The 19,434-nt window shown below is 40.8% G+C and overlaps 1 protein-coding gene across 1 annotated transcript; it reads right to left on the bottom strand.

Annotated features, from left to right (window-relative positions):
• Positions 1-3,645: 3,645 nt before the first annotated feature.
• On the bottom strand, positions 3,646-19,389 carry LOC130174533 (DDB1- and CUL4-associated factor 1-like). Its single transcript, XM_056384437.1, has 25 exons — positions 19,225-19,389; positions 17,926-18,046; positions 17,754-17,830; positions 17,592-17,665; positions 17,378-17,491; positions 16,541-16,678; positions 15,747-16,343; positions 15,087-15,188; positions 14,833-14,991; positions 14,221-14,400; positions 13,819-14,028; positions 13,471-13,640; positions 13,202-13,326; positions 12,500-12,735; positions 10,237-11,309; positions 9,911-10,109; positions 9,321-9,403; positions 8,718-8,802; positions 8,356-8,589; positions 7,671-7,764; positions 7,051-7,155; positions 6,804-6,877; positions 6,593-6,688; positions 6,220-6,493; positions 3,646-4,961 (listed from the first exon to the last, which is right to left on the bottom strand). Exons 2-25 carry the CDS (start codon positions 18,036-18,038, stop codon positions 4,906-4,908), a joined length of 4,668 nt encoding a protein of 1,555 aa, XP_056240412.1. The 5' UTR covers positions 18,039-18,046; positions 19,225-19,389; the 3' UTR covers positions 3,646-4,905.
• Positions 19,390-19,434: the final 45 nt, after the last annotated feature.

A 19,434-nucleotide genomic window follows, 5' to 3' on the forward strand; every position in this document is an offset into this window, starting at 1 on the left:
TTACCAACGTGTGGATATATGGCTCACCGGTTTATTATAAAGTGAGTCACTGCTGCTAAAATAAGTCTATGGGGTAATGATGAACACATTACTCAGCTGTGAAGCTTGTGGAGTGACAGTCTACACAAATCCACCAATATGACCTTCTAATTACTTCAGTATAGCTGAATGGCACAAGACTTTAGGCCACAGTATGGCACAAAACATACTCTGCAAAACACAGCCTAACACTTGTGAACATTTCAGGACCACTATCAATGTTTCACCTTGAAAGCGTTCCTCTGCCAAGCTGTCTTGCCCAGACCTTGATCTGAGCATTTTAACCTCACCACGCCGTGAGAAGACAACACATGTTTAAAAGACTGGTGTGTTAAAGCAGATGAATACACAATATTCATCCCGAAAAACCTTAGTCATACAGAATCTCACCCATATCTCAATCCAGGTCTGGTCATTTCAGTGCATTAAGCTGTCTTGTCCTATATACAAGTCAATCATGACTAGAAAAATAGAGTGATTTGGTGAATATTGAGCGTCCAGTGAGTTTGATGTAGTGTGGGAGGGAGGGCAGTATTCAGTAGGGTAATTTCTCTCCATCATAGCGACGCTGTGACTGACTCCCATCTGTCTATTACTTCAAGTGGAACACTGTGGGCGGTGTTCCAATCACATACATAAAGCTAGAGGCGTGTGGGGCGTTTTGTAAGCTAAATGTGCATCCCAGCTTATAAACATTTGAGAAAAAAAAAAAATATATATATATAAAAAATTATAAGCTCCTGTCATACTTGCAGAGAATGTACTCAAGTGACACTACTGAATGCAAATGGTCAAAATGTGGCAAAAACAATATTTTAAATGATAAAAGACTTGAAAATGCTTCATGCATTTATCACTTTTCCCACAGTGATTTGTGCTGTGGCTACACTTAGCTGCTGCTCTGATGCAGCAGCAATGTGAAGATGAGACACAGGTCCACTGCAAACAGGGATTGCCTAATACAGTGAGAGCTGCTATCTGTTTCAACACTCCCAAAGCCAGCAGACAATAGGAGCCAGCCGGGGAGGCAATAAGAAGCATGTCCTACCATCTCATCCATCACCTGCCTTCAGACAAACACACACATTCTTATCTCTTTACACGCCTCAGAATCATACGTTTCATGCACTCAGTGCCCTTCGTACACATGGACACACACGTGCCTCCGCAGGCACACACACAATTAAGCACTTATTTGATCTCAGTTAATGTGGTTCTGCTGACTATTTTAATGTGTTCTATTATTAACTGTGGGGGAGGCCACAGGAAAATTTAGTGGCAAATCCCTGCATGCACAATTCAGCAATCAAGAGACCTGAGTAATGTCACTTTTTATGGAACAGTAAGGCAGAGAAACACTTTAAGGGTTATTACAGACTTGAAGATGTGATTATTCACATGTACAAATGTATGGCATCACCAGCATACCTATTTAACCTCAGCTGTTTCTCATAATGCAAATGCAGACTTTCCCCTTGCAGGTTGTCTCTCAGCTCCGTTTCCTGCATAATTTCTGAAAAGCAGCGTGGGAAACTGTAATGTCGTCTCACTGGACATCACGATAATTTACCAAAACTAACTTTAACTGATAAGTATATTGGTATGATTTTTGCCTCACTGTTGATAGATTTTACATATTAAAATACAGTATTACACAGACTCAAATGCCTCTGAATTTGGAGACTCTTTATCTGGGTCACATATTGTTTTTGAAACAGAGGAGGGATGTAAAGCGGCTGCAGGCTAGTAAAACAAATCAGTCACTAGAAAGTGGCTTAATTCAGTGTCAACTACATTAGAAGATTGGTATGAAATCATTCTTTAAATACTTAAAATGGATAAGCTGACTTATGGAGGACCCAAAAACACAAATTCTATCAAATTTACACACCAGTGTGTGCAGACTTTATATGATTCCACTAAATGTTTCATGCTTCTTGCATGCTCTTCATCATGGGAACAGCAAACTCCCTCAGTTCTCATCTATCTAGTTGCATTTCCAATAGTGTTAGATGAGCATATGTAAGAAAGTTAAGTGCACATATGTACGTGCGTGGGTACATAAGTGAGTACAGATGTGTAGGTGAGCAGATATAAAAAACACAGTATATACATGGGTGTATATATGGATGTGTACATTCCTTCTGGAGGTGAGGATGGAGGACTAGAAGCCTGTTAGTAGAAGTTATTACTGCTGTTTTCTAATTGCCTCTTTCTGTGCATATGCATATACAGTATATACTGTATGTTTTAAAAACTGGAAGAGCTTTTGTAAAAGTATAAGTATATATATTCTTTGACATTGCCTCTTCCAAATAAATATATTTAAAAAACTAATGGCGTGTAAAATATCATTATTACTTTCATAATAATCAGGTAATCTCATTGAGATCAAGATCTATTTTGCAATAAAGACTTTAGCTCTGCAGAAGTGATAGAAATAAAGCAAAGCAAAGGCCAGTCACACAGAAACAGATACAGAGTCACACATCTATAAAAATGTTCACACAAGGTTTAAAATCACCCAGTGGGATGAGACTTTCAACTTTACAGTCCTGTGTTTTTCATCCAATTTACATGGTGCCAAGTACAGCTCCAGTTCAGTATTCATATCAAGAGTTGCCCAGTTCTGGGGTCCGGTCTGATGAATTGTAGTTTTAAATTTTGGGAAAAAAATGTGATATAATGAATAGGCTTTAGTAGGATACATTTACAAACAATAGTAGCAGTGTGTAGTTCTCGTCTTGTTGCTAACAGGGTGGAAGGAGCCACATGAGAATACAGGATATCGCCACAGTCAGGCACAGACATGATGGTCGATTGCACAATAGTATTTCTGTCCTCAAGAGAAAGACACATTTTATTCTGATATAAGAAACCAATTTTTATCTTCAGACTCTGTGCCAGTTTGTCCGCATGAGGATAAAAAGACTGCTATCAAACCAAATTCCCAGATACTTATAAGATTGAATATCATCAATTTCTGTACAAGTTTGAGGTAATGCAGAGATGTCTAAAAGACGTCAAAAGGAATCTCAACATGGCTTGATTTGGAGAAGAGACATACACGATTATTCTATCTGCGTAAAAGGGGAAATAAATCTGTGTTAGAGTAACACTATTGTTTATGTTAAAAAAACTTTATAAATTAGCGGACAAAGCATAGAACGTTGTGGTACCCCCTTGGTTATTAAGTAGGGCTGTTATTTTCATTAATGATTAATGTGTTTTGTCTGAAACCATGAAATCATGTGCAAGTAAGAAATGCATCAAATCGTCACATTTAAGGAGCCTTAACGATTATTCAGTTATCTAAGTAGTTGCAGAATAATTTTCCGTTAATCGACTTATTGATTAATTGACTGATAATTGCAGCTCTCTATGGGACCATCAGTGCAGATCACCTATGTTCTATCAAACCACAAGTAAATTCCTTGCTTGCAGGAGACCTGATATAACAATCTTGATACTGGCATCGGTTTCGGCATGTGCTTTTGCTTCTTCTCTTTTAAAGCCACAAATGTAAAGACACCCCGGCTGAAACTGCTTATTCACTGTCTACTGGCTGCAGGCACCATTCACTCTTCATTAAAGAAGCACACCAAACAAATTTTGAAGCTTTATTTATAGTAAAAATACTTTAGATACATACAAGCTGTACATAAATTGTCTCAAGAAACTCAACATAAATGTCTCCTTCTGGAAAATAAAACAGGTAAAATGAATAGATACAAGGCAAAAACATGAGAAAAAAGTCATGAAATGTTTGCACTGCTTTCAAAAAGTGTGCAAGTGCTAGGCATCAGTTTTCACAATGTTGAGATTATGAAGCTTTCTGTCTGTCTATCAAAGGAATCACACATTGTAAATTACTGTTTCGCTGAATTTTGCTGTCGGCTCCTATTTCCAATGTTTTAAGCTCTCTTTCGAGATTGAGCAAGATAAAATGGAAGTTTACTATGTTATCAGTCTTCAACCAAAGTCACTCTGATAAATGCTCCTCACTCCTCATTCAATCCAAATCCATGTGAGGCTCAATAAAGGGGTGTGAAATAACACAATGCTAGAGCGCTGTAGAAGCCTCTACACTGTATATCTTTCGTGTGCTGACAGTGAGCAGTTGTTTGGTTGTTGTGTCCGCACTAGTTATGGGTTCTTCAGCAATTCAAGAGCACCAAGCTGATTTACTTTCTCTATTTACATAATGAAATGAGGAGGTGACGTTCACAAATGGCACTGCTGCATGTGGCATTTTGGTCATCGGTTTATGGTGAAAGTAAAACCTGAAAGTGGATTTGACACTTGATGAACCATTGGTAACATGTTTGTGCATTGCATTAGCTGCCTAATTCAATACTTTAGAATGTGTTTGTGATTATTCCAGGTGGTCTGGTGAAGTACAAGCTTGAGAGGGCATTGTATCCTCTGCCATACAAATGCAGAACCACAGCCCTGCAATGTTTCCCCTACAAAGACTAATCTGTGGCCAAACAGAGGCTTACAAAGTGAGTGAATCAATATCAAATGAAGATCCCACTTAAAGAGCCGCTAATGTGATTGATAAAATATAAAATTTTTCTTCCCTGCATCTACACACTTTTTCAATCATCGTCAAGCCCACCTTTGTTTTATAAAACTATATCATATACAATCATTTTTGCCCACCAGTAAGTAAATTTCCTCGTCCCGTCACTCCCAAAGTGTGCAGATACCTACTATTTCAAACTGGCAGTGCTCCAAATTACCTCCCACCTCATCTGCTGATATTCTCCTCTTTTCTCGCCTCCTGCACTGCAGCTCAAATGTCTGTGAGGCAGAAGTCTTGACATGTTGTCCGGTTCCTCGGTCCCAGGTGCCGAAGGCTCTTCACTCATTCAGGGATAAGATGATGTCATCCTCAAGGTCAGAGTTGTCGGAGCTGTCTGTTTGTGCAATAGAATACAGATTTAGAAATGTAGGGATACAGAGATGTGGTGCTGCAGAGGTCAGTGGGTAAGGAGGAAAACTGCCAAAAAGGCAGAATGTGAAAGAGCACTACATCCGTTTTTTTCTTTACAAATTCGTGCTTTCTCTGTCATTCACTCGCCCAACATCTGCATTACACAAAGACAGCAGTTTTTAAATTCCACTGGGAAAGAACACATTTCCTCACAGTGACCAGACAAGCATGAAAACACAGAAACTGGACTAAAATTCAGCCTTGATGCATCATTTACTTGAGACTGCAGATCAGGACTCTGTTCTTTAAATGTTTCTTAAGTAAACCAGGCTAACGCTAAAGTGATCCTGTTCATTCTCATCCAGTTAAGTGCTAGTGCTAGTGTTTTGTTCTATATTGCACCTTTTTCAGTTCCCACACTGTTGTAACTATTGCTATACAATTAGTTATTATGAGTGAATTCAGTTCTTCCACAAGTGATGTCATGTTCAAGACTAAGCAGACTTAATAGTTTCAGTTAATAGTATTTGCTACACAGAATAATTTACCCTTAGTTGAGAAACGTATTCCAGTTTAAAATCAATTGATTGTTGAAATCCATGTAAATAAAATCTGTATTTATCATTTAAGTGCAATTTATACATTTTAGGGTTTAAATGACTAGTCCCAGTCATAAGTTAGATGTTGTGTTGTCTTTTAACAGTCAGAAGGTTTTAACTTGTTCATGTCTGACTTTTGTAGTTTGATTCTTTTTAAGAGTACCAATATTATTTTGCTATGTATTTTATCATGCATACAGTACAGTATCTATTTAACTCTTTATTATGTAAATGAAATAGTGATAATGACACCAATAGATTCTAAGGATTTCTCAAGAACCTAAAGGTTTTCATCTAAAATCATCATCCCACTAAGAAAGAAGTCATTTGTATGTGAAAATTACTTAATGTGAGGGTTAATCCTAAAAACTCTTAGTCCTAAACCCGGATAACTGTGAATGAACCTGCATTTTTGCAGGTTTGGCTTTAAGAATTTGTTGCTCTAAAAATATCAGCAAAAAGCCAACTTGGTCATCCACAAACAAAGCACAGGGCCCAGGACAATTAAAAACGGAAGGCAAAAATTATGTGTTCGTTACATTTTAAAGCCTGGACCAATATAATAATAATAATCAACACTTTATAAGACTTTACAGGAACCTACGGGAGCCCTACATATAGTTCAATTGAAGCGCAGCTCACCATTGTCGCCTTCCAGATCAACATCGTCATTATCAGAGTCGTCTTCGTCATTGTCATCCTCATCATCGTCATCCCCGATGTCAACATCCTCTTCGAGAAGACGGGCGACCTCCTCATCAGAGGGAGAGAATTCATCATTCCCATCATCCTCCTCTTCGTCATCCTCATCCTCTCCACCGTTCTCATTCTCTAGCTCCGCAATAAGAGGATCTGTATCGACATCATCATCCGAGTCCTCGTCATCGTCATCGTCTTCCTCCTGATCATCATCCTCCTGGTGCACAGATGCCAACAATTACAATTCATTTCGACATCTGTCTGAAGGAACCAAAGAGACCCTACTCCATCAAAGATAAAAGAACAAAGTATGGACCTGATCCTCCTCGTCCTCCTCCTCTTCCTCTGCAAGTCTCTGCCGACCAACTTCATACAGTCTGCACACCGTGTCGGTGTTAACCGAGTCTTGGTTCTATGAAACAGATGCAGCAGGAAAAGACATTTCAATTCTTTCATACATTTATAAATACAGAAATTATCACAATCACTAGCAAAAATAATTGCACTTTACTGCCACATGAATATACCTCAATCACAGCTAGGTAGCAGTCTTTTGTGTCTGTGCAAAGGTCAAATATATTCCTCTTGACATCAATAGTGGCTGAGATGAGAGCAAAGAACACCAGTCAGTACAGATAAAATATTACAGTAATTAAAAATGATTACCAACTACTACAGGGTATAATATAAAATGTATCCAAGCACAACACTTAATTATCATGAAAGACTTTGGGGAAAAATCAAATAAAGTGAGGCGAGGGCAGAAAGCCTTACCAATTGGTTTGTAGTCTGTGGCATTAAAGGTCCTGAACGATGAACCAAATGGACTTTTCATCTGCATCTCCATCATGTCGTCTTCATCATCAGCTTGCAACATTGCTGCAAAATCAAAAAGAGAGAAAATAAAAACTGTGCACAGCAAGCTGGTTAGTCAGGGTTCTGGCTCCTGAAAGCTTCAAGTGGTCGTTGAATGAGCAGAGCCATTATGGCACACCCATTTCTCTTCCTGTGAGGTGGCGTGAACCAGCTGGTTCTGTCTGTTGCCAATCCAACACTGATCCTTCTGCCCATATGGCTCTGAGTGACTGTGGTGTCAGGCGCGCACACACACACACACACACACACACACACACACACACACACACACACACACACACACACACACACACACACACACACACACACACACACACACACACACACACACACACACACACACCTCTACAGGCTCTGTTCACACCTCTCTCCAAATGCACACATGCTCATTTTGCTTCATAATTGCCAGCCTTCCACTCAAACACACCTTTCACACACTTGCACTGACTGTCAAGTGAGTTGTAGGCTTGATGCCAAATACTCTACACTTCCCATCAAGCAGCAATTTCTTTATTTACCTCCGTAGATGACAGTGCCATTGTTGTTGAAGACAATCCTGCACTGGTCCAGAGCAGGAACTGTGTGGAGGAGGTGGAAGGTCCGCAGATCCCACTGAAACTCCAGCTAAGGACCATGACATTCTTTTTCATTTGTATCAACTTAATCTGCTGCAAATTTAATTACACAGCAATTAAAGCCATCCCCAGGGTAGTACAATCAATTTTTAGTGCAATACATATTTAATGTCTAGCAGTGAAATAAATGCTCAATAGCGATCCCATCATGGCAGCGACAACAAATTCTATCACTGATCCATGTGTTTTTGTATCCTAATCAGATTTATGAGATGTTTCGCTATATACTCATTACTGAAGTCCACTGTTAAACAAGAACCTCCTGAATGCAATCACTTTTAGCTGTTAAGTTTAGCAATTAATTTAGCAATAAATTAAACTATCAAATGATAACTGCAGCTGCCAAAAATTGTATATATAGAAGGCGAATACAATAATATACATATTTTTAAACACCTATTCTACAGTACTCATTGTAAAGCCTCATACATGAAAAAGGGACAATTACATTTTATGAAGAGATAAGAGATTCAATTTACTCCCTTGTTAATAGATGTCCTGCCCTCAACAGAAAAATCCTCATAAATTTAAACTCCTACCAACCCAAGTATTCACGTCTCAAGGATACAATTTCCGTGTTTATGATGACTTCCAGGCCGTTGGGATGGAACACACCGCTGATGTTCATGTTGAACTTGTCAAACTTGTGGATGGCCTGAGCCGTGCGCACATCCCACAGCACGCCGTCGTTCAGTACCAGGTCATCTGTGGGGTTGAAGGTGGCACAGTTCCTCTTGTAGTTGTTAGCCAGGTCTGGGTTGTTGAGAGTCAGAGTTACCTGCCCCGTCTGGATGTCATAAATCTGGCAAAGAGAACAGCTTGAAAGTGAGCGTTCACCATTTTACTTACTTACTTACTTAATTTTATTTTTAAGTTGTTCCGTATTTAATATTTCATATTGTAACATTCAAAAAATGCTGACATACTTACACGTGCTATATGTTCCTTAGTTCCAATGACACGATCTTGTGAAAGCTTACTGAACTCCACATAATGGTCACCCAGAAAGGAATGCCTGGAGACAACGAGAGCAACCTTTCAACATTTCATCGAAAAAATGCAGCCACTATGATTATAAAAGCTGAATAGTTTAAACTTTATAATTGCTTAAAGACATTGTAGAACAACTCTGAATGAATCGGCTGAGTCTCAGTGTTGCCTTGGTTAAACTGTGCGGATGAATGAAGCCAAGTGCTTGTGTTCCATGAACTGAAGACTGCAGCCCTCAGGCTGTTAGCGTGCATAATTAAACAGCATGTCATCTCCTTTCGGCAGCTCCCTCTTTTGACAGCATGAAGCTGCTGTACCATTGGAAGACCACATGCATGGAGGCAGAGGAATCACAGACAGGCATGAGTCCCTAATTGAACTGTTGATCAATAGCCTTTGGTCAGACAGCAGTCATGTGGTATGTACTTTCTGGCAATTTTGCAATCCAAATGTTTCAATATCTGAGATTTGTATTTAAAAGAATGCATCTTGTATGTAGCTGGTGAAAATTTGAGTTCAGTCTGCTGTGCAAACATCACTTACTTCATGATGAACACTGATTTCATGCCCCACAGTGCAGACAGAGGATAACTCCAAGAGGCTGACGTTAACAGCAGAGAACCATCCTAAAAGTACAAAATGTGTTGGGTGGTTAAAGATCCCATCCAGACATGTTTTAAGTACTCTGCTTGGAATAATAATGAGTCAGCTATGGTTTTTCCACAAAAATATTCCATTGCCTCATTAGAAATTCTTAAAATCACATCTACTCCTTCACCCTCATTGAAAAACATAATAAATCCTGTATCAATGATTGTGCAAATATTTCTTAATTTCAAAACTACTGGATGTAAGATGGTTTCTCTTTCACTGAAAAGTCCATTCTCAGTGTATGTTTCCTCAGCACGTGTGTGTATGTTGCATGGACCTAGACTCAAACTAGTTGTAAACTGTAGGTGACGTGATCCTGCACAGTGACGGTCAAATATCAAAGTAGAGCAGCAATAAGCAAAACATATTTTCAAGTGGATGTATATCCTACATGTTAGAGGACAAATAAGATTACATGCAGCAGCTACAACAACTAGACATGATCGGAAACTGTTGATGTATTAGTAGCTTTCTCTACTGACCCTTGAGGGCTCCAGGTGAGTGATGGCTGAGCTGTGACAGCTGTAGCTTGCTTCCTCCTGGCCAGTAAACACATTGTAGAGTTTGAGCTGTCCTGTGCACGTCCCGAGCATCAGGAACCGCTCGCGAGCTGAGAAGGCACAACACATGAAACCGCTCTCATCCTCGTCAGCCTCCCTGAACACGGAAATGGGACGGAACCTGGACAAGAAGCAAATAAAAAAAACAGAGAAGAGAAATAATTGTGGAGATCGGTCGAATAATCTCAATTTGTGCTCAAAGAAGGAGACATGAATCTAGCAAAGCCCAGAGTGAGTTGGAAACCTACCTGCTGAAGATGAGATGTCGGTCAAAGCATCCTCCATCTACTCCTCCGTATTTAGGATAAATAACTCTCCGTGTGTGTCGAGATGTGAAGTTGATGGGTGCTTGGCGTCTCTGTTTGGGCTCGGGGCATTGATGGGGTGTGAAGAGAGAGAAAGGCGGACATGTTGCGACTGGGTTTTTACAGCGTGCGTGCTGTTCCCTCAGGTACTCTGTGATAATGCTGTCTAACGCAGGTGGGGAGGGCAGGTGCCTGTCAAACTGCTTCTTCATGGCTGGACTCTGGCTGAAGGCCCCATGGTCAGACTTCTGCCTCAGCACCCGAGGTTTCTTGCAGCTCACTGTAGTGCACCCTGTTTGCCGTTCACGAGAGAAAACGATTCGGCCGATCAGTGGGGAGCCATTGCTACAGTGGGGGACAGACATTGAGGGGAAAGCAGAAGAAGCTCCAGTGGGTTGTGATGTAGAGGGACGTGTTTGTGGATGGCTGGACCCAGGGGTGGATGAATGAGAAGGATGGTTTCCGAGTCTTGACCCGACACCATTGGCCAGCCGAGGTGTGCGGGGGAGAGTGGCAACGGGGGAGGCAGGTAGAGGAGGAGCAACAGGGGGGAAAGCCGAAGTTGAATGTGAAGAATGAGAGAGACATGCCATCGGGAGATCTGCCTCCTTGGTGAGTGTGGTGGCCGTGTCATGAAGGCCTTTGGCCACAAGGTGGTTCCTAATAAGCAACAGCAGCTCTTTCTCAGGGAAGGTGATCCTGGACTGAGCGACCACACTGGCCCTCTGTAGCCACGCCAGAGACACATCCGTACCAATCAGCAGCGGTTTTCCAGAGATCCTTTCGATCAGCTCAGCCGCAAACTTACAGAACTTGACATGTTCGCTGCGTTTGTCCTGGAGCACAGGCTCCTTCATGAGCTGCTGGATGTGTCCGCTGCTGAACAAAGGCAGCTTGCTGATGATCTGTCTGACAGAGCTGGAGCGAGACAGACCAACTAGGGCCTTACAGGCCAGAGCTCGGATCTGGTCTGCATCTGTAATGGGCATCTTCACCGTCAGCAGGGACAGCAGCACCTGCATAACAGACACAGAATGTAAGTTAAAAACAATGGCTGACAAAACTGAGGGCATGTTTGAGAAGTATTTTTTTAATTATGAAGGCTCCCAACTCAGGTAATTGACCGAGTGGTGTAGCATGAGAGGTGGACAAATCCTCTAAATGATGAGGAAATGTGCTTCCTTTGCTGTCTCTTATATCCTGAGAGAGAGCAAATGCAATATTGCTGTCTTACAATTATTTGCTCAAGCAAAACACAACTCACCCTGCCAATGAGTTAGTGGATGCCATCTGTCTAAAGATGCAACTTTGATAATGAAACTTGTTTGTGCAAAAATGATTTTACCAACAACCAACATAACACTTAATGGCATGTTTTCCTTTGTTTGTCTCAAGTTCTACATTTAGATAACTAGTCCAAGTGCAGCTGGAGGCACTTAACTATCAAGTATCCCTAGCTAAGACTAGTGCAGTCTAAGTGACTGTATTACATTATACTGACAGTTTGTATTTCTCTTCCATGTTGATATCATTGAGGACAAACTAAATCACATAAACACTTCTCCGTACGACAGAATACAGTTCAACAGCACCACAAACTACATCCTCAAAAACAATCATACAGGTGAATCAGCGCCTCTACAGAACAGTTTCAATACAAACTGAACATTATAACCTTCATGCAGGTGTTATTTATAGCAGGGCTGTTGAATTAGATTGCAATAGTTTTAGGTGGGTGTACCTAATAAACTGCCAACTGAAGGTATAAATCCCTTTGAAGACATCCTTCTGTCATGCAATTGGTAAGCAGCATGTTGTTCTTACTCCCTGTAAATCAGCATAATGTCTCCCCGGTTTCAATGTTCTAACTGCTTGTTCTTACACTGAACTGATGAGCAGGTCAGCACCTTGCATGGCATCTCCACTGCATTCAGTGTGTGTTTGTGGATGAATGTGAGACTTTAAAACGTGCTTTGCACTGTTCCCATGGTAAAGGCACAATATAAATCCAATCCATTTAAGACTGCAGCATTTACCAGCACCTGTCAAGAAGCATAACTTTAGACGCCCTGTTTTACAGAATGACCAGAAAAACTTTGAGGTTGCCTTTTGTCAATGCTGTAAAAATTATATCAAGTACAGCCTTAAAAAAAAACAAAAAAAAAAAAAACAAACACGTTTGCGACTGATATAATATATATTCTACCTTGATGCCATTGTTGGACTGCACCACATTCCACATCTTAGTGAGCACACTCTCGCTGGCTTTGGTCTGCTGGGGCAGGCGGCGACGGGGGGTGCCTGCAATGAACTTGCCAATGCTTGACATGCGTTTGTCTGGAGCGCAGACGCAGTTGATGACAACCTGCAGAGCCGACTTCTGAATCTCAGCATCATTCACAAATACCTCTCCCTCTGCCACTGCCAGGACTATACTCATTCCTGAGAGAAAACCCAAAAGATTAAATGAAAAACCTTGCAGAGAAAATAAAACCTGGAGTCGTGCCACCTCTCAGCAGAACTGGGCACAGGTTTTATGAAATAAACAAAAATGAAAGTACAAGGCTACTGCATTTTATTACATTCTGACGATGGTAATAAGAATTTTAATTTTATTGTGCTACATTCCCAAAAAGCTGACAAATACTCAACTTTATGTTCACACCATGCCAAAAATCTTCTAATGGCATAATGAACCAATGCACTACAGACACATTTACAAAACCTGCTGGTAAATTACGTCATGCTGCTTGAATGTGTTAATGGCTGTATACAAGCAGTTTAACACTTCTTCAGATAAAATGGAAAACACTTCATGTTCTAAGCTGAGCCTTTTAAGAGTGCCTGATAACAACTTAACATTTAGTTAGAAAGTTTTCATAGATGGATGTTAGCTGACAACACCTACCAACAGTGGAAACAGTGGATCCTCCCTCATCGAGCACAACAACAGCCTCAGACAACAAAAGCTGGGTCTTTGGAACAACTGTGAGGATACTCAGGATGTCGAGGGCGTAACGCACTGTATCACTTCTACATGGAAAGAAAAATTATGGTCACTATTGCACAATATCATAAATCACTAAATCTCAGCTTGGAAGTGGACACTGTTAAAACATGTGAAAAGGAAAAAAGGTAATAAAAAATAATAGAATAAAAAAACAGCCTTGTCAATACCTGCCATAGTAGGTCCTCCAGTCACAGGCAATGGAAATAAGCTGCAGGAGAAGCTGGACACAAGACAGCTTGTGGAAGACCTCTGCTGGCTCCCAATAAAGCCGGAGTGGTCCATATTCTATCAGAAACTCCATCATTTCCACCACCTGCTCACGGCTATAGCTGACCGCCTGGGAAACAAGACAACAGCACAAATGATCACTACAGGAACACAAACTCTTTTATGGCAATTAAAACATAAACAGACCGACTTCACATAAAAACGGTATAATCCATTAATAAATGTTTACATCAATAAATCATGTGTCCAGTAATGTTAATCACAGTTATCCTTTGTCCTCTGCGTACCTTGTAGTACGGCTGAGAGTGAATGGGGGCACCCCCCTCTGTGCGCTGCAGGGATTGCTTCACCTGCTCCACCTTGATTGCCAGATGGGCCTCAAAGTACCTGCGCAGGGCCATGCAGGTGTGCTTGGCAGTCTGCCTGCTGGAGAAAATCTCATCATCACTCAGCAGCGCTCCCTGGTCCTCAGGGTTCAGAATCTCCAGTGTGCTAATCTGGAAGCAGTCAGTTCATATTACGCATTAGTACACAATCAGCATCTGATATGTTACATGTTTTGATATCACACTGACTGCTCAGTGTATCAGTTCTTGAACTATACAGTATTTTCTATGAATTTTACAGATGGTTAGCTTTACATGGTTACAGTGAGGATCACATGCAGCGGGCTGCTGGTTTTGTCCTACCAGATTGACAAGGCGCCGGAGACCGTCCTGCTTGTCGAAAAGCTCCAGGACGGCACGGAAAGAAAAGGAGATGGAAAAGAACATGGTGGCGTGGCAGCAGCCAGACGCATGTGAGCATTCGAGCAGCCACAGCGTGTAACCAACCACATCTGACAGGATGGAGTGGGGCAACATGCACACCTTCAGAGGAGAAGACATGGCAATGAATACAAATGTGAACTGCTGGTAGATCTAGGTGGCAGTGATAAAATCAAGTATCGTTTTTCCATCAAATACCTCAGGATTAATGCCAATAGGATTTTGTGAATTAATATATTATGTTATTTTGTTCTGTACAACTGCTGTTAAGTTCATATTTATTAATCACTAAATAGTAAAGCAGCCTTTACGTTCCAAGAATTACAACAATATTCCCATAATCAGTATTTCAGATGACATCTCATTACAACACAAATATATAAAAGTATATATTGCCAAGCCTTAACTGCTACAAACACTTAATACTCTGTCATCTTGTCTTTGGCACATTCACATAAAAAGTTGGTTGGCAAATTTTTGCCAACTTTACCAATATTTCACAGTGTATTTGTGTGGTGTGTGTCTGTTTTGTACCCTCTCCATGGCATCTTGGTTATAGGCAAGATAGTAGAGGCACAGAGACACTCCAGTGGCAGCCATAGATGGCCTGGGGATTTCCAGCAACTTCTGAACTCCTCCATGAGCCACAAACTCTGCAGCAAACTTCTTGTGCAGCAGCAAAGATGCCAGGTACTGAGATAGGGGAAAATAGGTTGAGACATAAGTCTGAGGAGCTTGACCTTGTGTTTTGGCACCGTGGAGGGTCAACCACATGAGAGAATGTTTACCTTGAGAGCTTCAAAGGTTAGCTGCACATCATTGGTCTGCTTTAGATCCATATAATGCATGAGCAGCTCACGAGCTCCCATCTGCATGAACACTGCCAGCAGCTGCAGGTAGAAGGAGGAGGAATGGGCATTGAGAGAACATATGTCAATTTGCTTTAATATGAAACCACCTAAATAGCTAGTTACCAGAATATATGGTTCAACAAAAAGCCTGCTACTAATATTTCCTGTATAAAAATGAGCATGAGGTTACCCTTAGAACCATACTTTTTATAATGTCTCAACAGAATATTTTCTTTCATGAAACTTGAGGAAGACTGACATCTACTGGTAAGTCTGTGACAAGAAAAGGGAAACACATACACAGCCTAAAACGATTACATATGCTGCAAAATGCCATTTTACAAGGACTGCAGCGAAAGATTATTTTCATTATTAATCAATCTGCCAGTTATCTTCTTGATTCATCATGTTTTTATATGAAATATCAGAAAATAGTGGTATACTTTTAGCTTAAAATTTAGCTTGAAAAAATTTACAAAATTGATTAATTGCTTATCAAAATAGTCGCAGATCAATGTGAATTCATTGATAAATTGAATAATTATTGCAGCTCTACATTCTACTATATACTGCAGAGGCTGATGGTAATGGACCAACCTCCTGATACTCCCCCAGAGGAGTGAGATACTGCAGGATGAGCCTCTGCTCGATCTCTGGGGTTAGAGGGTACAGATGATAGTTGTTGCCAATCACCCAGGGGCTCATCTCAGACCAGCTGCTGTTGGAAAGCTCGTTGAAGTTCCTCTCTGGCTCTGGCAAAGAGAAATTTAGCTTCTGTTTTGAGGTCCTGCCACTCTCTCTCTCTAGCTTCCTTTTTAGGTAACTGCTGCCATCAGACATGCCTTGGTGTATCAGTGAACTCGGGGCAGACATGGGCTTCATCATGGTTTTAACAGCCGAGTTGGCACGGCTGCTGGTCTTATGAGGAGAGTTGAGACGGAACGAAACCTCGTTTTCGGGCTCAATGGTTGAAAAGGGAATTTCGCCATCCCCCTCTGGCCCCGTCCCCTCCCTTTCAGCTCCATTTCTGCCCGGTGTGAAGGACTTCTCTTCAAAGCCTCCATCAACAGTCTCCTCATCCAAAGGTAACAAGGGCTCACTCAAAGCCTTCCTGGGGCTGGGTCGTTTGATTTCCCTTTTGTTCTCAGCATCCTTATCCTGAAGCTCACGTAACCGATGCAGCATCAAAGGCACCTGTCAAAGTAAAGCAAGAAAAAAAAGGTTAATGGACAGTTGCTACTTTATACCAGCTAGTGATGATGAGCAGATTGTCCTGATGCTTGGCAGGATAACACAGCTTCATCAGCTGTTGTAACACCTTGTCCATTTCTATGTACACATTATTCATTAAGATAAAACCGACATTTGATACAGCAACATCCCATACTGACCAAAACAGAGTTCTCCTCTCTGTAGTTGGCTGCGATGTCCTGGTTCTCCATGGCACCAGCCAACAAACCTGTAGCATAGATTCTGAGGGGCTGCTCGGCCTCCTGAGCCCACTTAAACAGCCTTTCAACTATACCCTCCTGAGAAACACAAACACAGAAGCAAGGTGAAATACATATTAAACAAGAATGTGAACAGAATGTGAATAGATTCCTACTAAGATAAAACACAGACATTTTTTGAATACTGTATTTTCCCCAGTATGATGGCTTTCATTACAATTTCACAAGCATGGTTCAAAATAAAAGGATCCACTGGCAGAACAAGGGTTTGCAGGCTGGACTGTGACTCCACAAACAAAAACAACATTTTTAAACACCATCTGTCCCTGTCTCTGGTTATCTAAACTAAATTTGATGGGTTTGCTGGTCACTTCCAATGACTCTGTTCAGATGTTTACTTCGTCTCACGACTGTTTTTTCAGTAATAACTACGTGAGCATCTCTGCCTTTACCATCTCCCTCTATGCTATTCTAAACTGCTTTAATATCTAGGACAGCAGAAATCAAAATGAGACCACTTCTCTTTTTCGCAGCTTCCTCTTTGTTGTTGTGGTGACATTTGATGTTATCATTTATATCAGCTGGCTAAACACGAATGTCTGATACATGTATTACTTACTGTACCTTTAAACACTGAACATGGCAATTTGGATATGCATCTGCAAAACTACAAGAATATTACAGGCTACTATAACAGCTGAAATAAAGATAACACAATGTTAGGGAAAAAAATAAATGCTCTTCTCGCATAATCAAGTCAGGATTGGATTAAGGTACCTTTTCTTGAAAGACCACCGCTGTCTCCAATCCAGGCATGATGTTCTGAAGCAGCCGACAAGCTGCTGCATTGAGGGAAAATTCTCTGCTGGTCATCACATAGCTATTCACCAGCTACAAAGGGATGAAATCAAAACCACTTAAAAGTCACTTTCTGACTCAGATGCTTAAAATGGCCCTTTATTTTGTACAACAAGTCTCATTATATTCTTACTGCGTTCATGAAGTCATCATTCTTGAACAGGATCTTGAGCAGGTGCCCTAACACGCATTCTGGATCAGCTCTCCCTAGTGGCCAAGAGGGAAATGTTAAAAACATGCACAACTTAAATCTCCAGTAATCTTGCTATTATGTGTTTCGTTTTCTTTTTCATACCAGGATGTCGATCATCAAAAGGGTCTGGATCTGCTTTGTGATACTCCTCTGTCTCCTTCTCAACAAGCTCAGAGATTCTGAAAGTTACGGCACATCAATATATTTAACTCTCTTTAAGTCACCCTCAACTCATCCTAATGACACCACATTAACAAGAAGCAGAACTACTTACTTTGTGAGGATGTTAACCAGCTCCTGCGTGCTGCCTTGTTGATCTCTCTCCCACTGTTCCAGTAGAGCAGTCAGCTCTGCCTTGGAGTCCACACTGGCAGACGCCGACGCCATAGCGTTGCCTGTCAGGATAGAATCCACTTAATATATGACTGATTGTTCAATGTATTCTTTGTTTGTAATACATGTACAAAGTGATAACTTTACAATGTTCATTTTGTCCAACCAACAGTTCAAACATCACACTTATTAAAAACAAATCAAAATTATACAAATGATTAAAAGGAAAAGAAGCACATCATCACATCGAAGAAGCAGGAACCATGACATGTGGCATTTTTAAATGACCATTATCATTTAATTTTCAGCTAATCGATTAATTCACTCATCATCATTCAGCTGTACTTGTATGTACTGTTGAGTAGTATAAGTTATAAAAAATCATCATCTTTTAAAAGCTCTTCATATGTTTTGTATGTTAAAATCTTAATTTGTAAAGCAACTAGCAACTTAACTGTTAATAATTTATAGTGGGGTAAAATGTGCAATATTTAACTCAATGCATATCAGTATAGTATTTTATTCTACTTGCATATCTGTATCGTATTGTGGTTTTATGATAATGAAACTATTTTAATTACACTGTACATGTACACGTGACTCATAGTCGTAAACAAGTCAACACAAACACAACCGAGACATCAAACACAGGGAAGCACGACTGAATTTCATCCGGATGACACAGTCAGAGGATATATTTCACTGAGATCCAGAGAACAAAGAGCGAAGAGGCAGATTTGCTCCATCGCTTCACAAACATCACAGTGTGCAGGTGCAGCAGCCCTCCAGGGACTGCAACTGTCAAACCAACACTGTCACTCTACAAATCAGCACGTTGATTAAAATTCTTTGTCGCCTTTTGTAATATGTCTAGAACTACAATCTCAGCTCCAACACTTGGCATGTTTCTCTACATTCACTTACAGCCGATACTTACTGCCCCAGGCAGCAAACAACTCACACACTGCCTGTTGCGATGTTTGGCTAGCCAGACTGTAGCTAAACAAGGAAGCTAATATACTTAGCTCGCCAGCGACACTCTCAAAGTACCCGATTTTGGATTTCACTGCTATAGTTTACACTAAGCCTAAACTGCCCAGACATGCACAGTTTATTGTGTGAGATTCAAAACATAGTTGAACCAAATGAAACCTCCCTGTACATGGCACCTGGCACTAAAGTGTTAGCTAGCTGCATTACAAGTAAACCTGGCTACATTTAGCTAGCATGCTAACTTCACCTCTTTGCTCCGCTCAGCTCTTCTTCGGTTTCACCAAATTTGCCGAGACTTGCGTCCACAGATATTAGTCCGAGCTCCTGGGTGCCTACGTATCTATCCCCGTTTCACAGCCAAAGATTAATTTGCTTTATTGTAGCTTTGTATTCACGGTTTATTATCATTATGGCGAACACGTTCTCCACGTCATTTCAGGAGCGACAGTCGACTTTT

Source organism: Seriola aureovittata, chromosome 9 (genome assembly GCF_021018895.1).
Source record: "Seriola aureovittata isolate HTS-2021-v1 ecotype China chromosome 9, ASM2101889v1, whole genome shotgun sequence".
NCBI classification, from domain to species: domain Eukaryota; kingdom Metazoa; phylum Chordata; class Actinopteri; order Carangiformes; family Carangidae; genus Seriola; species Seriola aureovittata.

What these genes read in the sequence shown, in the direction of transcription:
- LOC130174533 (XM_056384437.1), bottom strand. Translation starts at nt 18,038, where the DNA reads ATGGCGTCGGCGTCTGCCAGTGTGGACTCCAAGGCAGAGCTGACTGCT. An exon ending in TAACCTTTGAAGCTCTCAAG is followed by an intron (nt 14,992 to 15,086) that starts GTAAACATTCTC and finishes CCCCTATCTCAG; the next exon opens with TACCTGGCATCTTTGCTGCT. An exon ending in AGTCCAACAATGGCATCAAG is followed by an intron (nt 11,310 to 12,499) that starts GTAGAATATATA and finishes TCTGTTATGCAG; the next exon opens with GTGCTGCTGTCCCTGCTGAC.